The 27,083-nt window shown below is 41.5% G+C and overlaps 1 protein-coding gene across 1 annotated transcript in view; it reads right to left on the minus strand.

The window, feature by feature from the left end:
- Window positions 1-27,083, minus strand: part of arhgef15b (Rho guanine nucleotide exchange factor 15b) — a 98,973-nt gene that overhangs the window by 60,874 nt on the left and 11,016 nt on the right. The window contains exon 4 of the mRNA XM_060938893.1: window positions 5,570-6,319. Coding sequence (XP_060794876.1) covers window positions 5,570-6,319 — 750 coding nt within the window. The remainder of the gene's footprint in view (window positions 1-5,569; window positions 6,320-27,083) is intronic.

Genomic DNA, 27,083 nt, shown 5'->3' on the forward strand with positions numbered 1-27,083 from the left:
TACACTTAAAATGGTTATACACTTGACATTGTTAAATAGTCATATATAATTCATTATGAACACTAATTTCATAAGAACAACAACAATAATCATAATTCTGAGCAAGAGTGGCCTATGTGACCATTAACCCCCCTTTCCTCAACCTGTCAGTTGAGCCAGTCCACCTACGGTGAAATGCATCAATTTTTTAAAAACCGCGGTAGAAATGAAAATGGACAGACATCAATTGAGTGCTTGTGTGAAGAGAAAATTAAAAAAGAGAGACTCCAGGCGTGTAGCTGCAATTAAAAATGTTCCAGTGTTGGATCGTTTTTTAAATAAAAACATCGACAACTGCTGTCACTACCAGCGCTGAAGCCGAAGCTAGTGAAATCGGCGATGCTAGTGAGGGAGATGGCCCTGCTGGCACTAGTTAATAAATAGTCTACTTAATACATTTTCAATGAGGAAGAATGACCTTGTTTATGTGTACTATTGTTTATGTATACGCTACTATTTTTGACAGCAAAGGGCAAGGTTTGAGAGTGTGTGCAGGAGGTTACTGAACGCGTGCGCGCAGGGTGGTGGTGGGGGCACTTGAGGTATAGTGCCCAGGGGCACCGCATTGGCTGAATACGGCACTGGTTATATACGATGGATATTGAGGAAAACGTGTTGCTTTTGGTAAATTGCCGTTAGCAGGTGTGTTATGCTAAAAGTGCATGTTTTTTCAGAGACAGTACATTTTTCTTTCCGGTACAGCCAAATCTTTTCGTGGTACACCAGACCGGCCAGGACCGGCTCACTTTCACCCCTGATTTTACTTCTGTCAAAAATAACACAAAAGAGAGTAGTTATCATTGTTCATGACTAATGTGCATTTATTTCAAGACCCGAGTATTTTGATACTGTTGTTAAATACATAAATGAGAACAACACAGAGCACCATAATATAATATCAACAAATAATAATATATTGGACTTTTTTCCCCATCAGCTGGGGGGGGGGGGGGGGGGGGGGGGGGGGGATCTGCAGGTTGGGATGTCTGTAAACCAATCAGTATGCTCTTTGTCGAGCACGCGCTTGATGAACTGGCGCACGCGCAGTCTCTCTCGCGCACTCCGTCATAGGCGCGATGCAGACATTAAATGTTGTGCGTGCACGCGCTTGCTCTAGATTCCGGGAGATTTTCTCCAGTTTGCGGGCATCAGGGAGCCGCTATCACCCCTACCCCTATCAACCCTATCACCCCTATCAACCCTATCACCCCTATCAACCCTATCACCCCCATCAACCCACCCCATCAACCCTATCACCCCCATCAACCCACCCCTATCACCCCTATCAACCCACCCCTATCACCCCTATCAACCCACCCCTATCACCCCTATCAACCCACCCCTATCACCCCTATCAACCCTATCACGCCTATCAACCCACCCCTATCACCCCTATCAACCCTATCACCCCTATCAACCCTATCACCCCTATCAACCCACCCCTATCACCCCTATCAACCCACCCCTATCACCCCTATCAACCCACCCCTATCACCCCTATCAACCCACCCCTATCAACCCTATCACCCCTATCAACCCTATCACCCCTATCAACCCACCCCTATCACCCCTATCACCCCTATCAACCCACCCCTATCACCCCTATCAACCCACCCCTATCACCCCTATCAACCCTATCACCCCTATCAACCCACCCCTATCACCCCTATCAACCCTATCACCCCTATCACCCCTATCACCCCTATCAACCCTATCACCCCTATCAACCCACCCCTATCACCCCTATCAACCCACCCCTATCACCCCTATCAACCCTATCACCCCTATCAACCCACCCCTATCAACCCTATCACCCCTATCAACCCACCCCTATCACCCCTATCAACCCTATCACCCCTATCAACCCACCCCTATCAACCCTATCACCCCTATCAACCCACCCCTATCACCCCACCCCTATCACCCCACCCCTATCACCCCTATCAACCCTATCACCCCTATCAACCCACCCCTATCAACCCACCCCTATCACCCCTATCAACCCACCCCTATCAACCCACCCCTATCACCCCTATCAACCCTATCACCCCTATCAGCCCTATCACCCCTAACCCCATCAACCCTATCACCCCTATCAACCCTACCACCCCTAACCCCATCAATATGCGGGAGACTCCCGGAACTTCTGGGAGACTTGGGCTGTGTGTTATACGCATGTGAAGAAACCGACAGCCTGACCGTCCTGCTGATGAACACAGACACGGCATGCACTGAATGTGTGGCGGCTTTAGTTGACGGTGTGTCTGAATCTTTGCTTCATATCTTTATTATTTTCAGCTCACAGCCGGGCTGCCGAGTGACAGGAATTACCCGCCAAATGATAAAGTAAGTCGCCTCGGACCACCGCGAATTCCGAGGCCTGCACTGGGTTCCACTCCTGCAGCCAAGAACAGGATCTCAGAATCAACAACAAGTTCCTATTAAAGTGGCCAGAGAGTGCAGTTTACGAAAGCATGCACGTGTTATTATTAGCATATTAAAATAAGCTGGTTGCCAAGTTACGGTCATGGAGGAAACACATATCAGTCAGAAGGGAAGTTTGTGTCCAAACCTGTTTCTCGTTGCCGTGAGTGTTAGGAGTGTCATCAAATAACAACAGCCGGGATAATTACAGCTCCTCAAGGGTTCATCTATCAAGTTATTGGTCAAAAGGTGTTAATTAATTCTCTATAACAGCAGCTCTGACAATAGTGCAGGTTATATTAATCTACTACCGTTTCTATAGCAACAGCTCATTCACAGGGAAGTTGTGTAGAAGACACTCCATATAATCTAAAATTAATAATAAACCAATCTGGAAAAACAACAACATGCTGCTGTTTAACAAAGAAAAACATCAAACTGTTGATATGGTGAAGTTTTTCTGTTGTATTTATGGAAGGAGTCTCCAGTGTCAGCGGTAAAGCTGATTTCAGGACAGACGAGTTTACGATGAGAGAGAGAGAGAGAGAGAGAGAGAGAGAAGGGGGACGCCATGGCCTAATGGTTAGGGAAGCAGCTTCGGGACCAAAAGGTCACTGGTTTCATTCTCTGGACCAGCAGGAATGGCTGAAGTGCCCTTGAGCAAGGCACCAAACCCCAGTGTGTCAATCAATCCCCAGGCTGCTCTGGGTCTGCTGTATGTTGCTCTGGATAAGAGCATCCACTAAACGCTGGTCATGTAAAAAAGCAGCATTAACATCTCTGCAGACCCATCACACCCTGGTCACAAATTGTTTAAACTTCTCCCCTCCAGGAGACGCTACAGATCACTGTACGCAAAAACAACCAGACACAAGAACAGTTTTTCCCCTCAGGCTGTCTCTGTGATGAACAGCTAAAACCGGACTCAAATATCAGTAACATCAACTGTGAAATATCTGCACACTCATACCGTCATTCTGTGCTCACTGGATATTTATATTTACTAAGTCATCCTTGCACTATGCACCATTTTGCACCAAAAGATTTAAAAAAAATAATAATAATAAATTATTTTACACACACACACACACACACACACACACCCTTGTCTATAGATATATATTTACCCTTCTACATGTACATAGCTTTTTGTTTTGTTTTTTGTCTACGCTTATCTGTTTGTACTAAGAGAGCGAAGTGAAACCGGAGTCAAATTCCTCGTGTGTGTTCACATCCCTGGCAATAAAAGTGATTCTGAATGAGAAAGACTGTTCATAGCTGCTATACGAGACAACTTCTTTTGTGAACATTTCACAGCATTAAATGTAACAATATTATTCTCCCACATTCACTGGATATGAGGAATCGTGCGCTCTGATTGGCTACTCTACTACTACGATATCAGCTTATATACCCTTAGTAGAGAAAAACAAAATGGTGGCGCGTGTTGCTGAACCAACCGAGGACGAAATAAAAACTCAAAAACAAAACCCCCCAAAAAAGCAACAAAATATGGAATAAAAGTATTTGATGGTAAGAAGGTATCTTTTTTTTTTTTTAAAGAATTATTATTGTTGCATTTTTCACAAATCGCTCCTGTCATTTCGCCGGTTTGTTTACATTCTAAGTGGAAATGATTTTGTTGGACGTTTTGTATAAAAGATTTTATTTATCAATTTGCAAAAAATAAAAATGCTCCGTTTCTCAAAATCCAGTGAATGTGGAGAGAATAAAACAGTTATTCCACTCAATCTCATCGTACATGGATTATAGACAACTCGGTGCGACGCGCCTCGTCACCCATCAGCTCATGTACGACTCGATTTCGGGGAATAACTGTTAAATGGATAAAAAGTCTAACGTGTTGTTGTAATTGAAATTTTGTAATTGTTGTGGTATAAGAGAGGACTAAAACACTCCAGGACATCCTGTTATAGGAAGATGATCAATTTCAGGGTGTGCTTCATATTATGATGTTATTTTCCTCGAACAGCATGCCCCCAAGTGGATAGGAAGACTAATAAAGCTAATAAGCCTTGCTATGAATACTGATTATAATTAATTTAATTATTAATTATGAAGTGTTAATCGAGGTTTTACACACGTGGGTTATTTTAGAATTCAGGGTACATTTGGTGTCTTGGAGATAAACCTTTTGTTATTTTCCACAAAATAAATATTTTTTTGAATTAATTTTGAACAATAATGAAAATTATGATAAACTTTGACCAATAGCGATGTTTGATGTACATTTTAGACGCAATTTATCCATAAATCATTAACTAAATAACCCCCACCCCTCCCCCCACATGATTGGCTGTCTTCGACTTCTGATTCATCCATTCGGCTCCAATAAACAGGAAGTGATTCAGTCTAACAATCTGTTTTTGGGGTTTATTCTATTAACTGTTATCAAATCAATTGCATAGAAAGTCTATTTTCTGTATTATGTGAAATTTTAGTAATAAAAAAATATTTTTTATCCATCCCAACCTTCTTGTCAACTCTGTTAACTCGGCTAAAAAAACACATAAAATCCACAAAGACTTTTAATAATGAGCATGACACCTGCACCGAGTGATGTCACTTCCTCTGGCAGGAAACTTCAGAAAGGCAGTGAGGTGTGTTCTGTTTCTTCTCTCATTAATTTGAACAAAATATTGAGGATTTTACACCAACAGTAGATTAATTATTCATCAACTCTTATTGTGATACTGGAGTGAATCTCTCTCAATTTAAAAAAAACAATAATGATGATTAAAATCCATAAAATTCTGTTTTTATACGTACATGCCATGTGGTTGCTAGTTTGAGGTTTAGCATGTGGGGTTAAGACACAAAATGGCAGAAAACGTCAACTCTGTTATCGTCAAGTCTGTTAATGGCTTGCCCAGTTTAACGATATAATCATAAATAAAGATCAAACCTAAACGATAACAGAACTGATGATGACTAACAGAGTCAACACTTGAAATGTACCCACAATTATGGAACGGGCCGTGTACAAATTAAGATAAAGGTAATATTCTGGTAGAACGATCAGATTTTTATGGATAAGAGTACTTAAGAATTAATTATAAAAGTGGTGTAATCCCTTTTGAATCACCTTTATATGTCAGAGAGCTGTTGCTCAGGCATCTGTCGTTGGCTCTGGCTGGAGGAGCTGGCGGTTTTCGAACCGGCCTCAGGCGTTCACTGGAACCGAGATCTGCAGCAGGCAGCTTTGGGATTGGAGATGCTCCTGAAAGTGAACACAGCGGAACTCTTCTGGGAACGCACTGGCGTTTGATTTTATCCAGGGGCATCCGGGGTGGAATGGCAGGAGGAGATTTGCTCACTTGGAAGTCAGGTATGGTTGAAGTTTTCTTGGTTATTTCTGTGGGAGGGGTGATTAAATCGATTGTGGCTTCATAAATAGACTCTTCCTCTGACGCAGAGTGGGTTTTGGTAAGCTGTGGAAGCACCTGAGGCAAAGAACGGACGGCCTGAAGCACAGTCTCGGGACCGGGGTCGGATTTCCTCCTCAACTGTCGCTCGATTATATTCAGAGTCGCCTTAAACCCGGGTTTAAGGCGACTCTGGGATTCATTCAGACTGTAATCTGATTCTGAAGATGCACTCTGAGACATTTCTGATTCTACTTCTTCATCGGTTTTACTTTCTTCGTCACTGATCGTGTCTTTGTTGGTCTGTTTGAGTTCATCTTGCTCTTCCTCTTCCTCAGATGTTCGCACCCACACCAGCTTCATGCCAGGACGCTGCAGGTGACAAATACAAGTGCAGTTCTTCTCACATCGAGGTTCCTGATCCGGCCTTGACCGCAGACTCTGCTGCTCAAACTCTTTACCATCAGGAGCTGAAAGTATGAAAACAAGACCATTAGTCAAAAGTTTTTACACCCCTGCATGTTAAAGAAGCTGATTTTGACTCATTTTACAAGAAGAAGACTATGCAGTGACCAAAAATAGTGTGAATCAAATCAGGTTAGGGTTGTTAATCAAACAATATCTTCAGTGAAGCTTCACACACTCTCAGCATCTTTTCAACCAACTTCATGAGGAAGCACCTCCTAAATTCCCCCAAACACACTGAACCTTGCTGGCTGTTCCATAAAAGGAAAACCACTGGTTTAGGAAAATCATTGAATTTTAAGTAAATATTAACTATTAAGAATACATTGTGTGGTCATGCAGTGGGATGGGAATGTCCAAGTAATAAAGCAATCGCAAACATGTTGCCATGGTTACACTGGAAAGGCCTAGCTAGCATGAAACTCCTGATTACAATCTACATACTGTAGCAAGCTACATAACACATGGAAAAAACTCCCTCTGGATCACAATCATAAACTGTCTTCTACATGAAATAAAACACAAACTAAAGAAAAAAACAGAAATAGGATCTGCACAGTGTGTCATTGTCTAATTGTGTCAGAAACCGCGTTTGTGCATGTTCCTGTCTATTTGTGGAGAAAGTGTTGCTGCTATATTTTTAGCAAACCTCAGAACTAGCAGTGAGTTAAACACCACGCAATGGCTGCTTCATCTCCTGTCAGTATAAATCACCAATTTTTACAGAAAAATGAATGATGTCCAGTTGCTTTGTCACACTGTGTTGGTATTTAAACTTCCTAACATACGACAAAATAAATAAACCAACACTCAACCAAATCACTGCTTTATTTCCGAAATCAAACCTATGACGATTCAGTACTTTCTACCATTTTGTGTTACATTTCATTTTTCATATGACAAGATATCACACAGTACCAAAGTAATAGGAAACTCTGTTCCAATGTTGTTTTTTTACTTCATACACTTCTATAGAATATACACTCACTGGCCACTTTATTAGGAACATCTGTACATCCCCCTGCAGTTCTGTAATCAGCCGATCCCTCGCCAGCAGCTCGACGCATCAAATCCCACAGATACAAATCAGGAGCTTCAGTTAATGTTCACAATGTTCAAACATCAGAACGGGAAACATTGTGATCTCACAGTGTGACTTTCTCTCACTGTGGTCTGGGTGTTGGTTTGATCCAGATGGACTGGTTTGAGTATTTCAGAAGCTGCTGATCTCCTGGGGTTTTCACACACAACAGTCTCTAGAGTTTACACAGAATGGTGCAGAAAACAAAAAACACTGAGTGAGCGAGCGACAGTTCTGTGGGTGGAAACAAACGCCTTGTTGATAAGAGAGGGTCAGAGGGAAATGGACAGATTGGCTCGAGCTTTTTTTTTTGCCAGGAAGGATATAGTAACTCATATAATCACTCTTTACAACCGTGGTGAGCAGAAAAGCATCTCAGCATGAAACAGCAGAAGAACACATTGGGTTCCACTCCTGCAGCCAAGAACAGGGATCTTAGAACCAACAACACGTTCCTATTAAAGTGGCCAGGGAGTGTAATTTACTAAAGTATGCATGTGTTATCATTAGCATATTAAAATAAGCTGGTTGCTAGGTTACGGTCATGCTCACGGAGGAAACATATGTCAAGTTCCTATTAGAGTGGCCAGTGAGTCTATATTTACATTTACAGCAGCTGACATGTACTCTTATCTAGAGCAGCATACAAAAGTGAAAGGAAATTAGAGTTTTTTTCTCCAACTGGCACTGGCAGAGCTGAACACTGAATTCATGACCTTCTGATCCCATCCAAGCCCAATGCCTGGACCACTGTGTAACCAAATTCCCAGTCTTAATCTTTTCCTAAAGCTGTGTGCGCATGCTCACAGGCCAAAATAAATATGCTTTTAAAATTATTTTTGAAAATGAGGCCCCGTGTGTGTAAATCCGTAAGCTGTTTATCATGTCTGATGTAAAGAAAAAGCTTCTAAAGATCATGACTGCACTGCAAAAACGACCGCAGGGATGCGTTTAAAGCTAAAATGAAAGCTAATCTCTTTCTCAAATCCTTTAATCCATGAGCTTTGTGTAACAAACAGCAAATAAGAACGAATCCTTTCCCAAATCACCAAAAACACAAAACAAAGATTTACACAGCAGGGCTTTACTTAGAGGACAAACACTGAAAGAAACACATCTATTTAACAGTTATTCCCCGAAATCGAGTCGTACATGAGCTGATGGGTGACGAGGCGCGTAGCACCGAGTTGTCTATAATCCATGTACGGTGAGATTGAGTGGAATAACTGTTTTATTCTCTCCACATTCACTGGATTTTGAGAAATGGAGCATTTTTATTTTTTGCAAATTTGATGACTAAAAACTTTATACAAAACGTCCGACAAAATCATTTCCACTTAGAATGTAAACAAACCGGCGAAATGACAGGAGCAATTTGTGAAAAAAGCGATAATTCTTTAAAAAAAAAATACGTTCTTACCATCAAATATGTTTATTCCATATTTTGTTGTCTTTTTTGTATTTTTTGGGGTTTTGTTTTCGAGTAGAGTTTTTATTTCGTCCTTGGTTGGTTCAGCAACACGCTCCACCATTTTGTTTTTCTTTACTTACGGTATATGAGGTGATAGCCTAATAGTAGAGTAGCCAATCAAAGCATGTGATTGCGAAAATAGAGTGAATGTGGAGAGAATAAAATCAGTGATATAGTCAGGTTTTCTGGAAGGAGAAGTTTATTTAACGTTTGTTGATGGTCTTTGGCTCATTCGCGATCATGCTAGCTGAATGGATTATATCTGATACACCACTCAACGCCAGACAATATTATTTAAATAGATCTGGTTTTCAGGTGTAGGTTTACTGGGATTTATTTTTATTTTTTATTTTTTATAAATAAACAGCTTCTTGTAATTTCTCAGTTGAAGATTCTCAGAGTAAGGGCATTTTTGGTGTTGCTATGTACATACCTCATACGGTATTCAATCAACCTGAAGGTAATTTCACATCAACAAAGGGCATCTACTCAACGGTGTAGAAGACTTCAAGTACCTGGGGTCTCAGATTAGCAGCTCCAGTAAAGACATTGAAGTAAGACTTGCACTAGCCTGGTCAGCCATGAATAAACTGTCACTGATATGGAAGTCCAGTCTGAGTCAAGCGGTGAAAATCAACTTCTTCAGAGTGTATCTTCTTTGGAGAGCATATTGCTACATGGATCTGAATGCTGGACACGAACAGAAGCTCTTGAGAAAACGCTCAGTAGGACTGACACAAAAATGCTCAGAATTGTTCAAAATGTATCGCAGTGACAAAAACTCAAACAATGCATTATAGAAAGATCTACCACAGATCTTAGTGAAACCATCCGCAAGTGGAGATTGAGATTTGCAGGTCACTGTTGGAGAAAAAAGGATAAAGTAATTCACAAACTGGTGCTGTGGGAGCCGAGTCATGGAAGGAGAAGTCATGGCAGACCAAGAGATAACTACATTAAATCAGCTCCAAGAAGATACAAATAAGAACAGGAGAAACGTGACGAAAACGATGGACCAGAACGGTAAGGGCACAGGAGCTCATCTGGCCTGCCATCAAAACAGCCCTGACGACCAAAACACCAAACAGAACTGAAATGTGACGATGTGAGAGAGAGAGAGGACCGACCTCCACCACTAACTGTTTACAACAGGAACATCAACAAACTAATGACCAAGTTTTGTTCCCTGAGGGAAGATCGACCCAAAAACATCCATCAGAACTGGAATCAGATGAGAAATGAGAGAGGAGACAATTCTAGTGAGAGGCCTGGAAAACTCGTTATTTTGGCCTAATTACTAACTCGTTAGCAAAAAACTGACAAAACAACAACCAAGTTTTGTGCGGAGTGAGGAGTTCTTTCAAACAAAACAAACAATCGTGAATTGTGGACGACGGACACCATGCTATGGCAATAACTCATTGACCTTACGGTCAGCTAAGCTAAAGATAGGAATTCATGGAGGCAGCTAGTCGATGTTCCGAGCTTGCTCGCTTTGGTAGGCAGGTATGTGCATACCTGGAGTTCCAGCTGTTTACTCCTTTACAGTATGGAAAATCAATTAGAGTATAACTGTTTGTTTGTTTGTTTGTTGGACACATCAGTTCGACCAGAACTTTCTACGATGAGCCATGACAGATCCTCATTCCTATTCACACCCCAAACACGTGCAAATTCTCCACTCGTTACTCTCAGCTGCTCAGACTTCCTCTAGAAATAAGCAAATATTTTTCTGACCATGCATTTCCTCAAGAAGTTCTGTGCAACTCTCCTACTGAGAGAACAGATCCACTCACACATAAACAGTCCACTGCTGAATAAACACCGAGATCCGCTTCACTGCTCAGCTACCAGCCAAATAATAAAGCATTATCCTGGAGTATGTTTATAGTGAAATAAATGATCTGCTGCATAATAGTTACAGTACAGTACTGAATTACACAACGCCACTCTCCAGGAGATGCGATATATGAAATGTGCAACTCTACTGAGATGAAATAGCTAACCTGTTGACACCTTTCCAGTTCAGTTGAACCTAAATGACTGGGTGTGTCGCTCCTAAATAAAGCACCAGCCACAAGAAAGGTATTTAAAATACTAGATCAAAAGACTAGATGGTTTTTCAGTTTGTATTATTATAGCCGTGATGTGATTATTATAATTCACTTATAATGACTAAATCTGACTGACTTCACTTTGAATGGTTCATAAATTCCACCAGTCATTAACATGTTTAAAAGGGTGTCCCCCCCCCCCAGATAAATGATTGAAAACAACTTTGTTTTTGTTCTATAAGGTTCCAAAGAAGTAATTCCCACTGACATACATTTTAAATTCAAAAGACATAGAAATACTAATGACCTCCTTTAACTATCAACTTGAAAAAAACATTGCTATTCGAAAGATAAAAGTTGATGTTTCGTTGATTTGCTTGTCTTTTCTTGATGTTGTGTAACATGTTGTAGCTTCCATAAAGTGAATACTGCGCACAGTGGTCAAAAAAGGGAACTGCAACAAGCACGAACAGAGGCCCACTGGGGCAGGAATCACGCTGCTCCATGCTCGGAGAAGCAGACAAACAATAAATGAAGGAGTTGTCAAACTGGGCTAGTTAAATAAAAATACTCCGCACGCACCAAGTCTTCTTTTATACACTATTAAATAATCAGAATAAACTCTAATACATTTCCACAAACAAATACAAAGAGTAAAGGTTAATTTATGCTCCCTTTATGGACAAAAACAAATTATTGTTAAACAATACATCCACTAGGGGGCAGCTCAGAATCAAAAGTTAACAACAACAACAACAAACATTGACATTGAAATAGGTCATAATAATGGACCTGTTAAAAGAAAGAGGCAGCACTGGAGACAGCGGTAGATGTTTAAATGACGTTTCTTACTAAATCGCATAACTTCTGCTCCTCAAAATGTTCCAGTATTTTTAAAATTTCTCCATTGGGTCTTGCTTGAAATATTGGCTACACTGTCCCCAATTTCCAGTGGTACTGCTCCGTTTCATCTTTATCTGTAAGCTTTCAGAAAACGTGCACAAATACAGATGAACTGACCGCTAGACACGAACTGAAAGCTCTGTATTTAACAGTGAAAAGAAATGAGCCACAAGTGTGTCTGTGATGTACAGAACCATTTCCAGTCTTATATATATATATATATATATATATATATATATATATATATATATATATATATATATATATATAAATAAATAAATAAATAAATAAATAAATAAATAAAGTGATTCCACGCTTATGGGTACTGAAATGGGGACATGAACTTATTCACCTAAAACCATTTCTTTTTTTACCATCAGGTCACAAAACATGTAATCTTTAATGAATGATATGTTAAAAGATAACTTTAATTTTCTGAGATGTAATAAAAACATATTTATATGCCAAAGTCAAGCCTATGAGTTCCAAAATGATGTCTGTTACATTACTTCTGTTACGATTGTCCATCTCGCGTCTGTTACAAATTAATTACAATCTAGCTCTATACCATGTTAATCTTATTGAAAGAATGTGTATGTTTATTCTACTACACATGTTTATTAATTATATTTGCTAAAACATCACCTTCCTATGTTTCAAAAAGTAATTCTACATTGTTAAAATTGAGAATATATATGTCCACAACACTTCTGTTACGTTCTGACTTTGGCATATAAATATGTTTTTATTACATCTCAGAAAATTAAAGTTATCTTTTAACATATCATTCATTAAAGATTACATGTTTTGTGACCCGATGGTAAAAAAAAAGAAATGGTTTTAGGTGAATTTTTAAAAATAAGTTAATGTCCCCATTTCAGTACCCATAAGTGTGGAATCACTCATATATATATATATATATATATATATATATATATATATATATATATATATATATATATATATATATTACACACACACACACACACACGTTTTAGTGTGAAATACACCACTGGTATTTTTAATCCGAGCTCCATCCAGGACATGGAGAACCAAAACCGGGACATACCAGTTCGCATATCGCACAAACAGAGCCACAGAGGACGCCATTGCCGTAGCTCTACACTCTGTACTGAACCACCTGGAGCAGCAGCAGAGCTACGTCCGCATACTCTTTGTGGATTACAGTTCAGCTTTTAATACAATAATCCCGGACATCCTTATTAGAAAACTGGACACTCTCGGCCTCCCCCCCTCACATGCCTGGTTAAAGGACTTCCTTACTAACCGGCCCCAGACTGTGAGACTTGGCCCCCACTTCTCCTCCACCCGCATGTTGAGCACCGGCTCTCCACAGGGCTGTGTGCTGAGCCCCCTCCTGTACTGCCTCTACACCCACGACTGTAGTCTGACCCACAACAACAACAACCTTATCGTCAAGTTTGCTGACGACACCACAGTGGTCGGACTCATCTCAAAGGGAGATGAGGCAGCCTACAGAGAGGAGGTCCTGAAGTTGGCAGCCTGGTGTTCAGAAAATAACCTCGCTCTGAACACCAAGAAAACCAAAGAGCTCATTGTTGACTTCAGGAAGCACAGCACCAACCTAGCCCCCCTCTACATCAACAACGTGTATGTGGAGAGGGTCCACACCTTCCGGTTTCTCAGCGTCCTCATCTCCGCCGACATCTCCTGGTCAGCAAACATTACAGCAGTCATTAAGAAGGCTCAGCAGCGGCTACACTTCCTGAGAGTCCTCAGGAAGTACAATCTAAACTCCAACCCGCTGCTGACCTTCTACTGCTCATCCATCGAGAGCCTGCTGACGTACTGTATTACAGTATGGTACGGCAGCTGCACTGCTGTAGACAGGGAGAGGCTCCAGAGGGTAGTTAAGGCAGCACAGAAGATCATTGGCTGCCCTCTCCCCTCCCTGATGGACATTTACACCTCCCGCTGCCTTAGCAGAGCTAAGAATATTATCAAGGACCGCTCCCACCCTGGCTATGACCTGTTTGACCTGTTGCCCTCAGGGAGGCGCTACAGGTGCATCAGGACAAAGACAAACCAATTCAAAAACAGCTTCTTTCCAAAAGCCATAACCGCCCTGAACTCGGATATGCTCTGACTTATAGTCTATTTTATTTTACTAATTTATAAATGTGCAGTACTTTATAAGATGACTCTCTATGCAATACTTTTATAAATGTGCAATACCACACTCCATAATGTGAAACGCAACACACGCACCTCAGGACTGTGCACCTTACACACAGCACACAGACCTCAGGACTGTGCACCTTACACACAGCACACACACCTCAGGACTGTGCACCTTACACACAGCACACACACCTCAGGACTGTGCACCTTACACACAGCACACACACCTCAGGACTGTGCACCTTACACACAACACACACACCTCAGGACTGTGCACCTTACACACAGCACACACACCTCAGGACTGTGCACCTTACACACAGCACACACACCTCAGGACTGTGCACCTTACACACAGCACACACACCTCAGGACTGTGCACCTTACACACAACACACACACCTCAGGACTGTGCACCTTACACACAACACACACACCTCAGGACTGTGCACCTTACACACAACACACACACCTCAGGACTGTGCACCTTACACACAACACACACACCTCAGGACTGTGCACCTTACACACAACACACACACCTCAGGACTGTGCACCTTACACACAACACACACACCTCAGGACTGTGCACCTTACACACAGCACACAGACCTCAGGACTGTGCACCTTACACACAACACACACACCTCAGGACTGTGCACCTTACACACAACACACACACACCTCAGGACTGTGCACCTTACACACAACACACACACACCTCAGGACTGTGCACCTTACACACAGCACACACACCTCAGGACTGTGCACCTTACACACAACACACAGACCTCAGGACTGTGCACCTTACACACAACACACACACACCTCAGGACTGTGCACCTTACACACAGCACACGCACCTCAGGACTGTGCACCTTACACACAGCACACAGACCTCAGGACTGTGCACCTTACACACAACACACACACCTCAGGACTGTGCACCTTACACACAACACACACACCTCAGGACTGTGCACCTTACACACAGCACACACACACCTCAGGACTGTGCACCTTACACACAACACATACACCTCAGGACTGTGCACCTTACACACAACACATACACCTCAGGACTGTGCACCTTACACACAACACACACACCTCAGGACTGTGCACCTTACACACAACACACACACCTCAGGACTGTGCACCTTACACACAGCACACAGACCTCAGGACTGTGCACCTTACACACAACACACACACCTCAGGACTGTGCACCTTACACACAGCACACAGACCTCAGGACTGTGCACCTTACACACAACACACACACCTCAGGACTGTGCACCTTACACACAACACATACACCTCAGGACTGCGCACCTTACACACAACACACACACCTCAGGACTGTGCACCTTACACACAACACACACACCTCAGGACTGTGCACCTTACACACAACACACACACACCTCAGGACTGTGCACCTTACACACAACACACACACCTCAGGACTGTGCACCTTACACACAGCACACAGACCTCAGGACTGTGCACCTTACACACAACACACACACCTCAGGACTGTGCACCTTACACACAACACACACACCTCAGGACTGTGCACCTTACACACAGCACACACACCTCAGGACTGTGCACCTTACACACAACACACACACCTCAGGACTGTGCACCTTACACACAGCACACACACCTCAGGACTGTGCACCTTACACACAGCACACACACCTCAGGACTGTGCACCTTACACACAACACATACACCTCAGGACTGCGCACCTTACACACAACACACACACCTCAGGACTGTGCACCTTACACACAACACACACACCTCAGGACTGTGCACCTTACACACAGCACACACACACCTCAGGACTGTGCACCTTACACACAACACACACACCTCAGGACTGTGCACCTTACACACAACACACACACCTCAGGACTGTGCACCTTACCTTACCTTGCAATAATTCATAAATGTGTAATATTTTATCTTATAATGTAACTCTCTCGTGCAATACTTTTATAATGTGCAATACTTTATATGTGCAATACCTCACTCCATAATGTAAAACGCAACACATTCACCTCAGACTGTGCACCTCCCCCTCCCCCTTCCTCTCTCTCTCTCTCCACGCTGTTTGCACTGTTATTGGAGATGCTTTAATCTCATTGTACATGTGTATAGTGACAATAAAGGCATTCTATTCTATTCTATTCTAAATCTCTATCTGTGACTCGTGAGGAAATCGATGAATTGTTCTGATAAATTTGGGGACTTTTTGTTTGTGAATGTGTCAATATAATAAAAAGAAAATCACACGTTGGCTTGAAGATATGAAGTTTATCTTCTCATGTTGGAAAACTCACGTTTTTCATACGAAATACATCGTGGATCTGAGGGACATATTTAAATAATATCGTCTGGCTTTTTTTCGTGGTCTATCAGATATATTCCATTCAGCGAGCATGATACTGAACGAGTCGAAGACGAGGAGCTGAATGGAATATATCTGATAGACCATGAAAAAAAGCCAGACAATATTATTATTATTATTATTATTATTAATACTCATTCCTTTCGGGTGCTCAACGCGTCTTTCTCTTTCAAAATTCTCTCAAAATCTTCCGTATTTAACGAAGCAAACCTGGCGGCCATGTTTGTTTACAAATTGTCACAGTCGCTCGCTAGCGCGGAAGTTTTACGTCTCTGACGTGTGACGTCATGTTGTCTTGACAACTGTGCAATATCGTAAACCATATTCAACACTCATTCTCCATTGGGTAGAGTGACGTAATACACGTAGGATTAGCGATATGCTAACAATATTGCATGCTATCAAACCAAATGAATGAAACCCGCTAGAAGGGACTAGAACACGTTTTTATTCCATCAAAAAAGTGTCCTGTATGGATAATAATTCCTGATATTTCACTCCGATGATGTCATTCCCAGTCTTTTCCCGCTCACTAGACACGCTTTGTCAAAATGATGAACCGGTTCAACATTAAAATTCTTTTGATTAACTTGTGTATTTTTTGTGGGCATGTCCAAATAATATAAAGAGCATTACACGGTGGTGTGGAGATGGGAGGGTTATCTTCTCGTGTTGAAAAATTCATCATGAGTGAGCGAATCAGATATACATTCACCATTCGAATATAAACTTCATATCTTTGTGTAACTGTGTAATATCCTCTATTTATATACACACACAAAAGAGATTGGGAGATGGAAAGGATGATAATGGACTGGATAATGTCCTTATATTAGAAATGTGTGTGCACCACGGTGACCTTGTTTCTCTACTGAAAGACTGAAGATGATCAAATGCACCTTCTTTTCCAGTGTATGGATTATTAGAGCTGGATTATTAGAGTCTTTTCAGGAAGCTGAACTAATGTACATCTAAAACCACTCAAAATGACCTGCTGGACTGTACACTGGATGATTGTGTTGTATATTACAGGGTTATGATAGATAGTTTGATTCCAGATCATCATTAATGTCGCCTAAATCTGTTCATGATCTGGGTACAAAAACCTGGAGAACTCCTGGACTCAACAATGATCAGTGCATAAAATAAATCAAGTCAAGTTTATTTCTATAGTGCTTTTAACAATAGACATTGTCACAAAGCAACTTTACAGAATTTTAATGACTTTCAACATGACCTAATCTATCCCCAATGCCTGCAAAAAGACCATATAAGACATCATGACCTGAGCGAATTACTGACACACCCGAGATTCTTTTCATCTCATCTATAATCCTGAGCTACTTGAAATTGTCCTGTGTTCTCTTTTTTCTGGTACTTTAAATGCACAAATGTGCTAAAATCTGATCAGTTTTTGTCACTTATCACTTCCTGCATCAGTCTGAGAGTCATTTATTGCATCGATTGCAAAAACAAAGTCAGCTGTCAAGGACTTTTATACAACCAGAGCAAAGGTTTTATACCTTCCAGCAATAAACACCATTCATGACATCCCTGTTAGCAACAGAGCTGCGCGCTTGGACTAGGATCCTGCAAGACCTATTAAAAAGTTCTACTGTGAAATACGGCAAAGCCGAGCTGGGAATATCCTCAGTGTGTGTCCCACTTTCACCATAAATCATCCAGCTCATTATTTTGAGAAACAGGTTCCATTTCCTCTATGTAAAGAATGCCCCAAACACACACACACACACACACACACACACACACACACACACACACACACACACACACACACACACTCTGTGTGTGTGTGTGAGAGATAACACAAATCATAATCAAATACATTATGTCCACACGCTGTACACACACGTAAGGCAAATTAAATGTCTCATGTGTCTCCACCAGGTTTCACTTTCACTCTGTCAGACCAGCCTTAAAAGGTTGAAATTTAATTTTAAAAAAACAAACAAAAAACTACATTTGAAGGATCTGAAATTTGAGCTTTCATTATATAAACACACGTGACCTACATTACTCCAAACCCACACAAAAGAGTGAGCTTTTATGGATTTTATAAAGAAAGTCGAAACCTTGAACTCGAAGGTTTCTTCAGTTTTCCCCCCAAAAGTTCCAAACTGAGCCACGTTAGCAAACTATGAACCCCGGACGAGATACAAAACCTGCGAGACAACATTCATTTCTTGGAGAGTATGATATGATAGATAACGAAAGCTCAGCAATTCATCAAGCATGTTTTAATTTCTTCAAAAGATTAATGTATTGTGGTTTTAGAAAATATTTTTCTTTCCATAAAAAGACTAACATTGATGTAAAAGCATAAATTGTCCAAGTATTAAAAGATTAAGAAAGAAATAAAAGCCCATCTCTGGCATATCTTTGTGTGCACTTTCACTTTAATTTATTCAAAAGCTTTAAATTAAATTAACTGCATTGTACTTGTTTAAATATCAATATTAATGACTAATCTTAGCCTCAAAAACATCATGCCTGTCATGTGACAACGGGTTAGAAAAAAAAAATTTCATGCAACTTTAAGACGAACATTTGCTTTAACTGTATTTTTACAATCTTGTGTATTTCTGTCTGTATCATGACACATAGATTAGGATTTTAAAGGGATAAATATTTGCTTTAATTCAGTAAATTTGGTGCGGTTTAATCTAAATTACTTCCAAAGACCTCAAAATGTCATTTACACCAATATTTATGATAAATATACAGTATTTCTGGGCGGCATGGTGGTGTAGTGGTTATCACTGTCGCCTCACAGCAAGAAGGTCCTGGGTTCGAGCCCCGTGGCCGGCGAGGGCCTTTCTGTGTGGAGTTTGCATGTTCTCCCCGTGTCCGCGTGGGTTTCCTCCGGGTGCTCCGGTTTCCCCCACAGTCCAAAGACATGCAGGTTAGGTTAACTGGTGACTCTAAATTGAGCGTAGGTGTGAATGTGAGTGTGAATGGTTGTCTGTGTCTATGTGTCAGCCCTGTGATGACCTGGCGACTTGTCCAGGGTGAACCCCGCCTTTCACCCGTAGTCAGCTGGGATAGGATCCAGCTCGCCTGCGACCCTGTAGAACAGGATAAAGCGGCTACAGATAATGAGATGAGATACAGTATTTCTTTAACTGGTTTAACGTATGAGTTGTACAGTAATACAGTTCTGTACAAAAGTCTTAGTCACATGTAAAGAAATGCTGTTGATCAAAAACGGCTTAAAAATAATGAAATGTTTCAACATTAAAAAAATACTATAAACAGTAATCAGTGAGCCATAATAAATGAAACAGAGTCAGTATTTGGTGTGAGACGACCCTTTGCTTTAAAATAAATCCGTCTCAGGTCCAGTGAGGTCAGTTTTATGTGGAAATGATCTGTAGGTTTTCCTGAGCATCTTACAGAACCAGCCACAGTTCTTCTGGACACTTTGACTGTCACACTCACTTCTTCATTTTACACCAAAACCCAGCAGCCTTCATTATGCTTTCTTTTTTCATCTGAAAAGTGTCTCTTATGGAATATGCTGCTCAGATACAAACATTTGTTTTCTATAACATTTAATTTTTTGCTGGAAAACGAATGTTTGGACTCTAAAATCTTTTTGTACTGACTCCATAATGTAGAAGTCATAAAATAGAAATCTATAAAGTTTGGATTAAAAAAATATATATATGGTGCCAAGATTTCAACGGACATGTTGGCGAGGGAAACAGGAGATGAAGACGTGATGGGCAGATATGGTGTAAGAGAGAGAAATGTGGAAGGGCAAATGGTGGTTGATTTTTCAGAGGATGAATTTGGCAATAGTCAATACATACTTCGAGAAGAAAGAGCAGCACAGGGTGACGTTTAAGAGTGGAGGAAGATCTACACAGGTGGACTACAGACTCTGCAGAAGGGGCAACCTGAAGGAGATTGGAGACTGTAAAGTGATGGCAGGGGAGAGTGTGGCTAGACAGCATCGAGTGGTCGTGTGCAGGATGAGCTTGAAAGTGAAAAAGAGGAAGCGTGAAATAGTGGAGCTGAAGATTAAGGGGTGGAAACTAAAAGGTTGAACATCAGAAGGAGTTTAGGGAAGAAATGAGACGAGCATTGAGTGGTCATGGAAGTCTGCCGGAAGATTGGGATACTACTGCTGTACTAGTAAGAGAGGCAGCAAGGAAGGTGCTAGGGTGGTCATCGGGAAGGAGGAAGGAAGACAAGGAGACATGGTGGTGGAACAAAGAAGTGCAGGAAATTATAAAAGAGAAGAGGCTAGCAAAGAAGAATTGGAATGATCAGAGAGACGAGGAAAGCAGGCGGTTATACAGAGAGACGAGACAGAAGGCAAAAAGAGCGGTAGCGAAGGTGAAAGCAGATGCATACCAGGAGTTGTACGAAAGACTGGAGACCAAAGAAGGAGAGAAAGACCTGTACAGACTAGCTAGGCAGAGAAACAGGGAAGCAAGGGATGTACAGCAGGTAAGAGTGATGAAAGATGGAAATGTGCTGACAAACAGAGTGTATTCAGAAGGTGGAAAGAGTACTCTGAGGATTTATTAAATGAGGAGAATCCAAGAGAGAAAAGGTCAGATTCGTTGGAGACAGCAAATCAGGAAGCAGAGTTGGTTAGTAAGGATGAGGTGAGGGCAGCCATGAAAAGAATGAAGACTGGGAAAGCAGTCGGACCAGATGGTATCCCGATTGAGGCTTGGAGATGTTTGGGTGAGACGGCTGTGGAGTTTCTAACGAGATTGTTTAATAAGATCCTAGAGAATGAGAAAATGCCAAATGAATGGAGAGTGTGCTAGTCCCAATATACAAGAATAAGGGAGATGTACAGAGCTGCAGTAATTACAGAGGAATGAAACTGATGAGCCGCACCATGAAGTTATGGGGAAAGGGTATTGGAGGCGAGATTGAGGAGAGAGGTAGCAATCTGTGAACAGCAGTACGGGTTTATGCCAAGGAAGAGCACGTCGGATGCAATTTTTGCTTTAAGAATGTTGATGGAGAAGTACAGGGAAGGCCAGAGAAAGCTACATTGCGTGTTTGTAGACCTGGAGAAGGCATACGATAGAGTGCCGAGAGATGAGTTATGGTATTGTATGAGAAAGAGTGGAGTGAATGAGAAGTATATTAGAGTGGTGCAAGACATGTCTGAGAACAGTGAAACAGCAGTGAGGTGTGCAGTTGGAACGACTGAATGGTTGAAGGTGAAGGTGGGACTCCATCAAGGATCTGCTTTGAGCCCTTTCTTGTTTGCCGTAGTGATGGATCGCTTGACGGACGAAGTGAGGCGAGAGTCACCATGGAACATGATGTTTGCAGATGATATTGTGATATGTGGTGAAAGTAGAAAGGAGGTTGAGTTGGGTTTGGAGAGATGGAGGGATGCATTGGAACGAAGAGGAATGAAGGTGAGCAGGAGCAAAACAGAATACACGTGCATCAATGAGAATGGGGATGAGAGTGTAGTGAAGATACAAGGAGTAGACGTAAAGAAAGTTGGTGAATTCAAGTCCCTGGGGTCAACTGTGCAGGAAAATGGGGGCTGCGATAGTGAGGTGAGAAAGAGAGAGCAGGCGGGGTGGAGCAGGTGGAGAAGGATTTCGGGAGTCATTTGTGATAGGAAAGTCCCAGCAAAAGTGAAAGGTAAGATGTATAAGACAGTAGTGAGACCAGCTGTGATGTATGGATTGGAGACCGTACCCTTAACGAAGAGACAGGAGGCAAAGTTGGAGGTGGCGGAGTTGAGGATGTTAAGGTTTGCGATGGGAGTGCAGGGATGTGATTTGGGGCTGGTGAAATTATCTGAAAATTTTAGGCGGGGGTCTGGGGGCCGCAGGTCCCCAGCTGGTCCAGGGTAGCGCCCTGGTGGGGGGACAAGGGGGGAAGCCCCCCAAAGCTCCTGGGTTCTGGGGTTTTCTTACTTAAAAATTGTACTAAAATGGCAAGCAAAACACACAAGAAAAAACTTGTCATGATTAACAAATTCAAGCCAATTTAATGGTCAACATGCAACTCTGACACACACGCTCACTCTCTCTCTCTCTCACACACACACAGACTCTCACTCACACACACTCACTCACCCCAAAGAACCAGCGCGGCAGGGCCTGCTAGCCCCACGCCTTGGGACGTAATTCGCCCCGAGGCGAGCCGCGGCGCTCTGCTCAGGTTTCATTTCTATCCCGGGCTCCAGCCCGACTTTGGACGCTCATAGCTCGGGCAGGGGAGGTCCCAGTATCCCCAAACTTGACAGCCAGAGACCTCTGCCCTCTCCCCAAAGAACGAAATCGCTGAACAAATGTCTTACAGTCTTATGTCCAACGTCTGTAGCAACCTCTTTCTCCAACCATTCCCAGCGGAACTTGTTTTTCACTATTCTGTTGATTTCTTTAACTCGATTTGCATCTTTACGCTCGATCATGGAGGCTGCCATCTTTCAACTCTTTGTTTGAAGCGAGCTTACGTACAGCTAACAAGCGCATTCATTGGTTGTTACAGAGCGATGGGCCAATCACGTACCTCGTTTCATCTCAATGACGTAATTGTGTAAATGAGATGAAACGAGGTACGTGATTGGCCCATCGCTCTGTAACAACCAATGAATGTGCTCGCTTCAAACAAAGAGTTGAAAGATGGCAGCCTCCGTGATCGAGGCGTAAAGATGCAAATCCGAGGCTGCCATCTTTCAAACAAAGCTGGAACGAATAGGATACGAATGTGGATTTGAGGGAAAAATCGGAAACCTTTTTTTTTTCCAAGTTTTGAGGTGAAAAAAGCGGAATTCCGTGAATTCGCGGAAAAATCACATCCCTGGGAGTGACGAGGTTGGACAGGATAAGGAACGAGCACATCAGAGGGACAGCACATGTGGAGAGCTTGGGAGTGAAGCTAAGAGAGATGAGGCTGAGATGGTATGGGCACATCCTGAGAAGAGATGCAGAGCATGCTGGAAGGAGAATGTTGAGGATGGAGCTGCCAGGCAAACGAAAACGAGGAAGGCCAAAGAGGAGATACATGGATGTGGTGAGAGAGGACATGAAAGTGGCAGGTGTGGTAGAGAAGGATGCGGAAGACAGGGAGCAATGGAGACGAAAGATCTGCTGTGGCGACCCCTAATCGGGAGCAGCCAGAAGAAGAAGATATGGTGCCAAGACTTTTGCACAGTGCTGTGTCAGATTTTTTTTCCTTGATTTGAATTTCTGTAAATAATAATAATAATAATAATAATAATAATAATCTGTATTATATGTATAGATTAGAAGTTTTTTTAAATGTACAAATCAGAACAATAACCATGAAATTACAAAACTGAATATTTGGATTGCTGGGCACATTTTTGCACTTGAAGATTAAATTTTAAATCCTGAAAATTATCTTTTGCTGCGATTACGATTCCCCCCCCAAAAAAAGAATAAAAATTATTTCTTTAACCGGTTGAAAATTATGCTTGTAATTTTATTTACACATATAATTTCTATAAATAATACTCTCAAATGTGTATATACATTATATATTTAATTTTGTATGAGTTTCAAGATTGAACATTTGTTTCTAACATTTGATCAAAGTATCAGTAGTACAGCGATATGCTTATTTAAAAAATATTTTCGATTTGACCTTTTTTTTTTTTGGACAAATATTACATCATCGAGCTGGTGAAGTTGCTGTTTGCATATCCTAAGTTAACCCTAAAAAAATCCAATGATATTTAGCATTTTAATTTCTCCAAACCCTTATCACTCGTCTTTGTGTCCTCATCACGATTAAAACCCCTGTGCCATGGTCCTTTAACACTCTTTGAGCCGGCATTGATCAGCGCTGTGACTTTCTTCTGCACCGATCCTCCATCGTCCACAGCATCCAGAACATTCTGTTTAATCTTACTCAGCTTTCTCTTGATACTCTCAGCCATTTTAGGCAAAAAAATAAAATAAAAAGGACAGAACTACTTGGACTGCTCTAGCTTCTGAATCATCTGATGCTGAGTCACTGAACAGTGACAGTCTTATCAGAGCTGTTGAGGACAAAGTCGCAGTAATAAACACATAAAACTGCAAACAGAAAAGTGGCATGTGATTTACTCGTCCTTATTGTGCTCTGATGCTCACTGACAAAATCCCAAACTGCTCGAAAGCCTGCACCAATAAAATGCCTTTAATATTTCAGACAGAAATGAGCTGCTACTGTTCGTCTCTCTGTGCACATTCCAGGAAAATAATCAACAGCAGCAGAGCACATGTTTCCAGATTATTTTCCTACACCAGCACGTTTGGTTGCTCTTATCGCAGGAACGTGCCAATGATTACAGTGTTTCAGGGCTGTCTTTTAGGCCCTGCTCATGCGATGGGTTCGTGAATACTCTGCGATGAAAAATTGGTAGCATCGCCACCGATCGTGCAATACATGACGATTGTTCTCCGAGCTTCGAGAGTTGGGTTTTTTGGTGTTTCTACGCCTCACGAATGACCAAAAATGTCACAAACACTTCGCATGCACTGGAAAAAAAAAAAACACAGCCTAACCTTCACCGAGACTTAAAAAGTGCATTTACATTTGGGGATCAGTGGCAGCTCCAGAGATTTTTCCTTAGGGTGGCAAAGGGGGGGCAGAGGTTCCAGGAGGGGGGGCAGAGGTTCCAGGAGGGGGGGCAGAGGTTGTCAATGCAGCAGTTTATGCAAATCGTAGAAATCATTTTTACTTACACTCAAGAAAGACTCACAATCAAGTCATCTTGTCAAATATGTATTGAGCTGTTGTACCATCAAGGAAAACAGATTCAACCATCTAAACCATCTTTTCTGAAAGTATATTCCCAAACAATGAATGGAACTATTCTGCCCTAGTGATGTATCAAAAAATAGACAGATAGCGAACGGTTTAGATTGTGGATCTTTACTGAAGACTTCAAACTTACACAGATGTGTCCATCCTCGATTTCCGTAAAACTAAAAGAAACAAGTTAAGTATATCACTAAACTGAATAGCACACAGACAAAAACGCGAGCTAGGCTGACCTGCTAGTAATGCTAACAGAACGCAGTGTTGCCAGATACTGCTGACGGTTTCCAGCCCAAAATAAAACCCGCCAAAATGCACTTAAAACCGCCCAAAATATAAAATGTACTTGATGCCTATCTTGTAAAGTAAAAATATGCAGCTAAAGTCCAGAATACTATTTGTAAATCGAACAACAATGCAAACAACTTCTAAATGTCAGCATGAGCCCGTCAGTGGTGGAGGTGAAGAATCTGCTGTCTGGTCCTTGGCTCCGTGTGCTTCAATCAGATTATAACTCTGCAATCATCTGCTGGGTTCTGAATCCTACATGCACCAGTAGGTGGCGCAAACGCAGAATATTCTGTAGGCTATGTTAGGCTACGATGCATATCTAACATCTGCATTGCTGAGGTTATTTATTTTTTGTCTTTTATTTATTTATCTTATTTATCCTGTTTGTTTTATTAATTTTATAGGCCTAGTTATTCTGCTTAATTTATTTTTGTCTACATCCATGTATTTTCATCTGTTATCCTGATTTTTGTGGATTTGTTAGATTGTACTGGTTTTATATACTTCAATTAAAAAAAAAAAAAAGTTAGGCTGCGATGCCTGGCTGAATGTAACATGAGAAGAGAAAATGGAGAATGGATTGCGTCATTCTTATTTACTAGGTTTATGAGTTCAGTTTCTGCACTACATTACACACATTCGTATTAGTCTTACAGTTACATCCACACTTTTTGTTTAAATAATACTTAATGAGATTAATGTTTATTGTTAATGATTAATTTAGGCCAATGCTCGATTTTGGTTGTTTAAAATACCTAAGGGGTGCTGGGTAAACTAGGTCTCTGACTTGCCTCAGTTGACCAAAGAGAGCTGTTTCTCCTGATTTCCTTCTGCAAGTCCTTGAGGTGAGCTCTTACAGTATGTCGGTGTTGCAAACTTTGCAGTGTGCCTTCTCTCCGTCATTCGATGAAACTATCCATAACTTTAAATCTGGGTCGTTTTCCCACCCCTTTCTGTACTTTTTTTTGTATTTTGCCCACTTTGGCATCTTGACTAGCCATTGTTCACTAACTGCACTGTGTGTCATGTGATGCCCAGGATCTCTGATTAGGTCACAGAAGTGTTTAATATGGATTGGATTGGATGTAGACTAGTGGCAGTGGCGGCTGGTAGTCTTTTAAACAGGGGAGGCTGGTCGGTTACGATATTTCCAGATTTTAAAAGAAAAAAACATCAATTTTGCCCATACTCTTGCCTCTGATCTGGCTGATTGTTGGCAGGGTCACAAACTGTGAAATAACAGGTTCTTTTGGCCCATTAGCCTACTGTCCAATATACATGATGGTGGTGTTGGGGGGGGGTACATTTTAACATTTTATATTTTAAAATTGTGGCATGTTGTTTAAAAATTGATCATTATTGAAAGCAGCTCTTTGTCAGGAACCTCAGCAGTAGAGCTGGGGGCCACACATTTCATTCAATGACACTTTCCCTATATTTTACTTATTTTGACTGAGAAATGTTTTATTGACAATTTTGATAACCCTTCACTTTTAATCCAGGTCTGTAGTGTGAAATGTTCTCGGCTGCGTTTTTGTTTAAAAATGTTTTCCAAATTGTAGCTGTGTTTAATTCATATCCAGAAAAATATATATTCCAA

The sequence above is a fragment of the Neoarius graeffei genome, chromosome 14 (genome assembly GCF_027579695.1).
Source record: "Neoarius graeffei isolate fNeoGra1 chromosome 14, fNeoGra1.pri, whole genome shotgun sequence".
Lineage (NCBI taxonomy): Eukaryota > Metazoa > Chordata > Actinopteri > Siluriformes > Ariidae > Neoarius > Neoarius graeffei.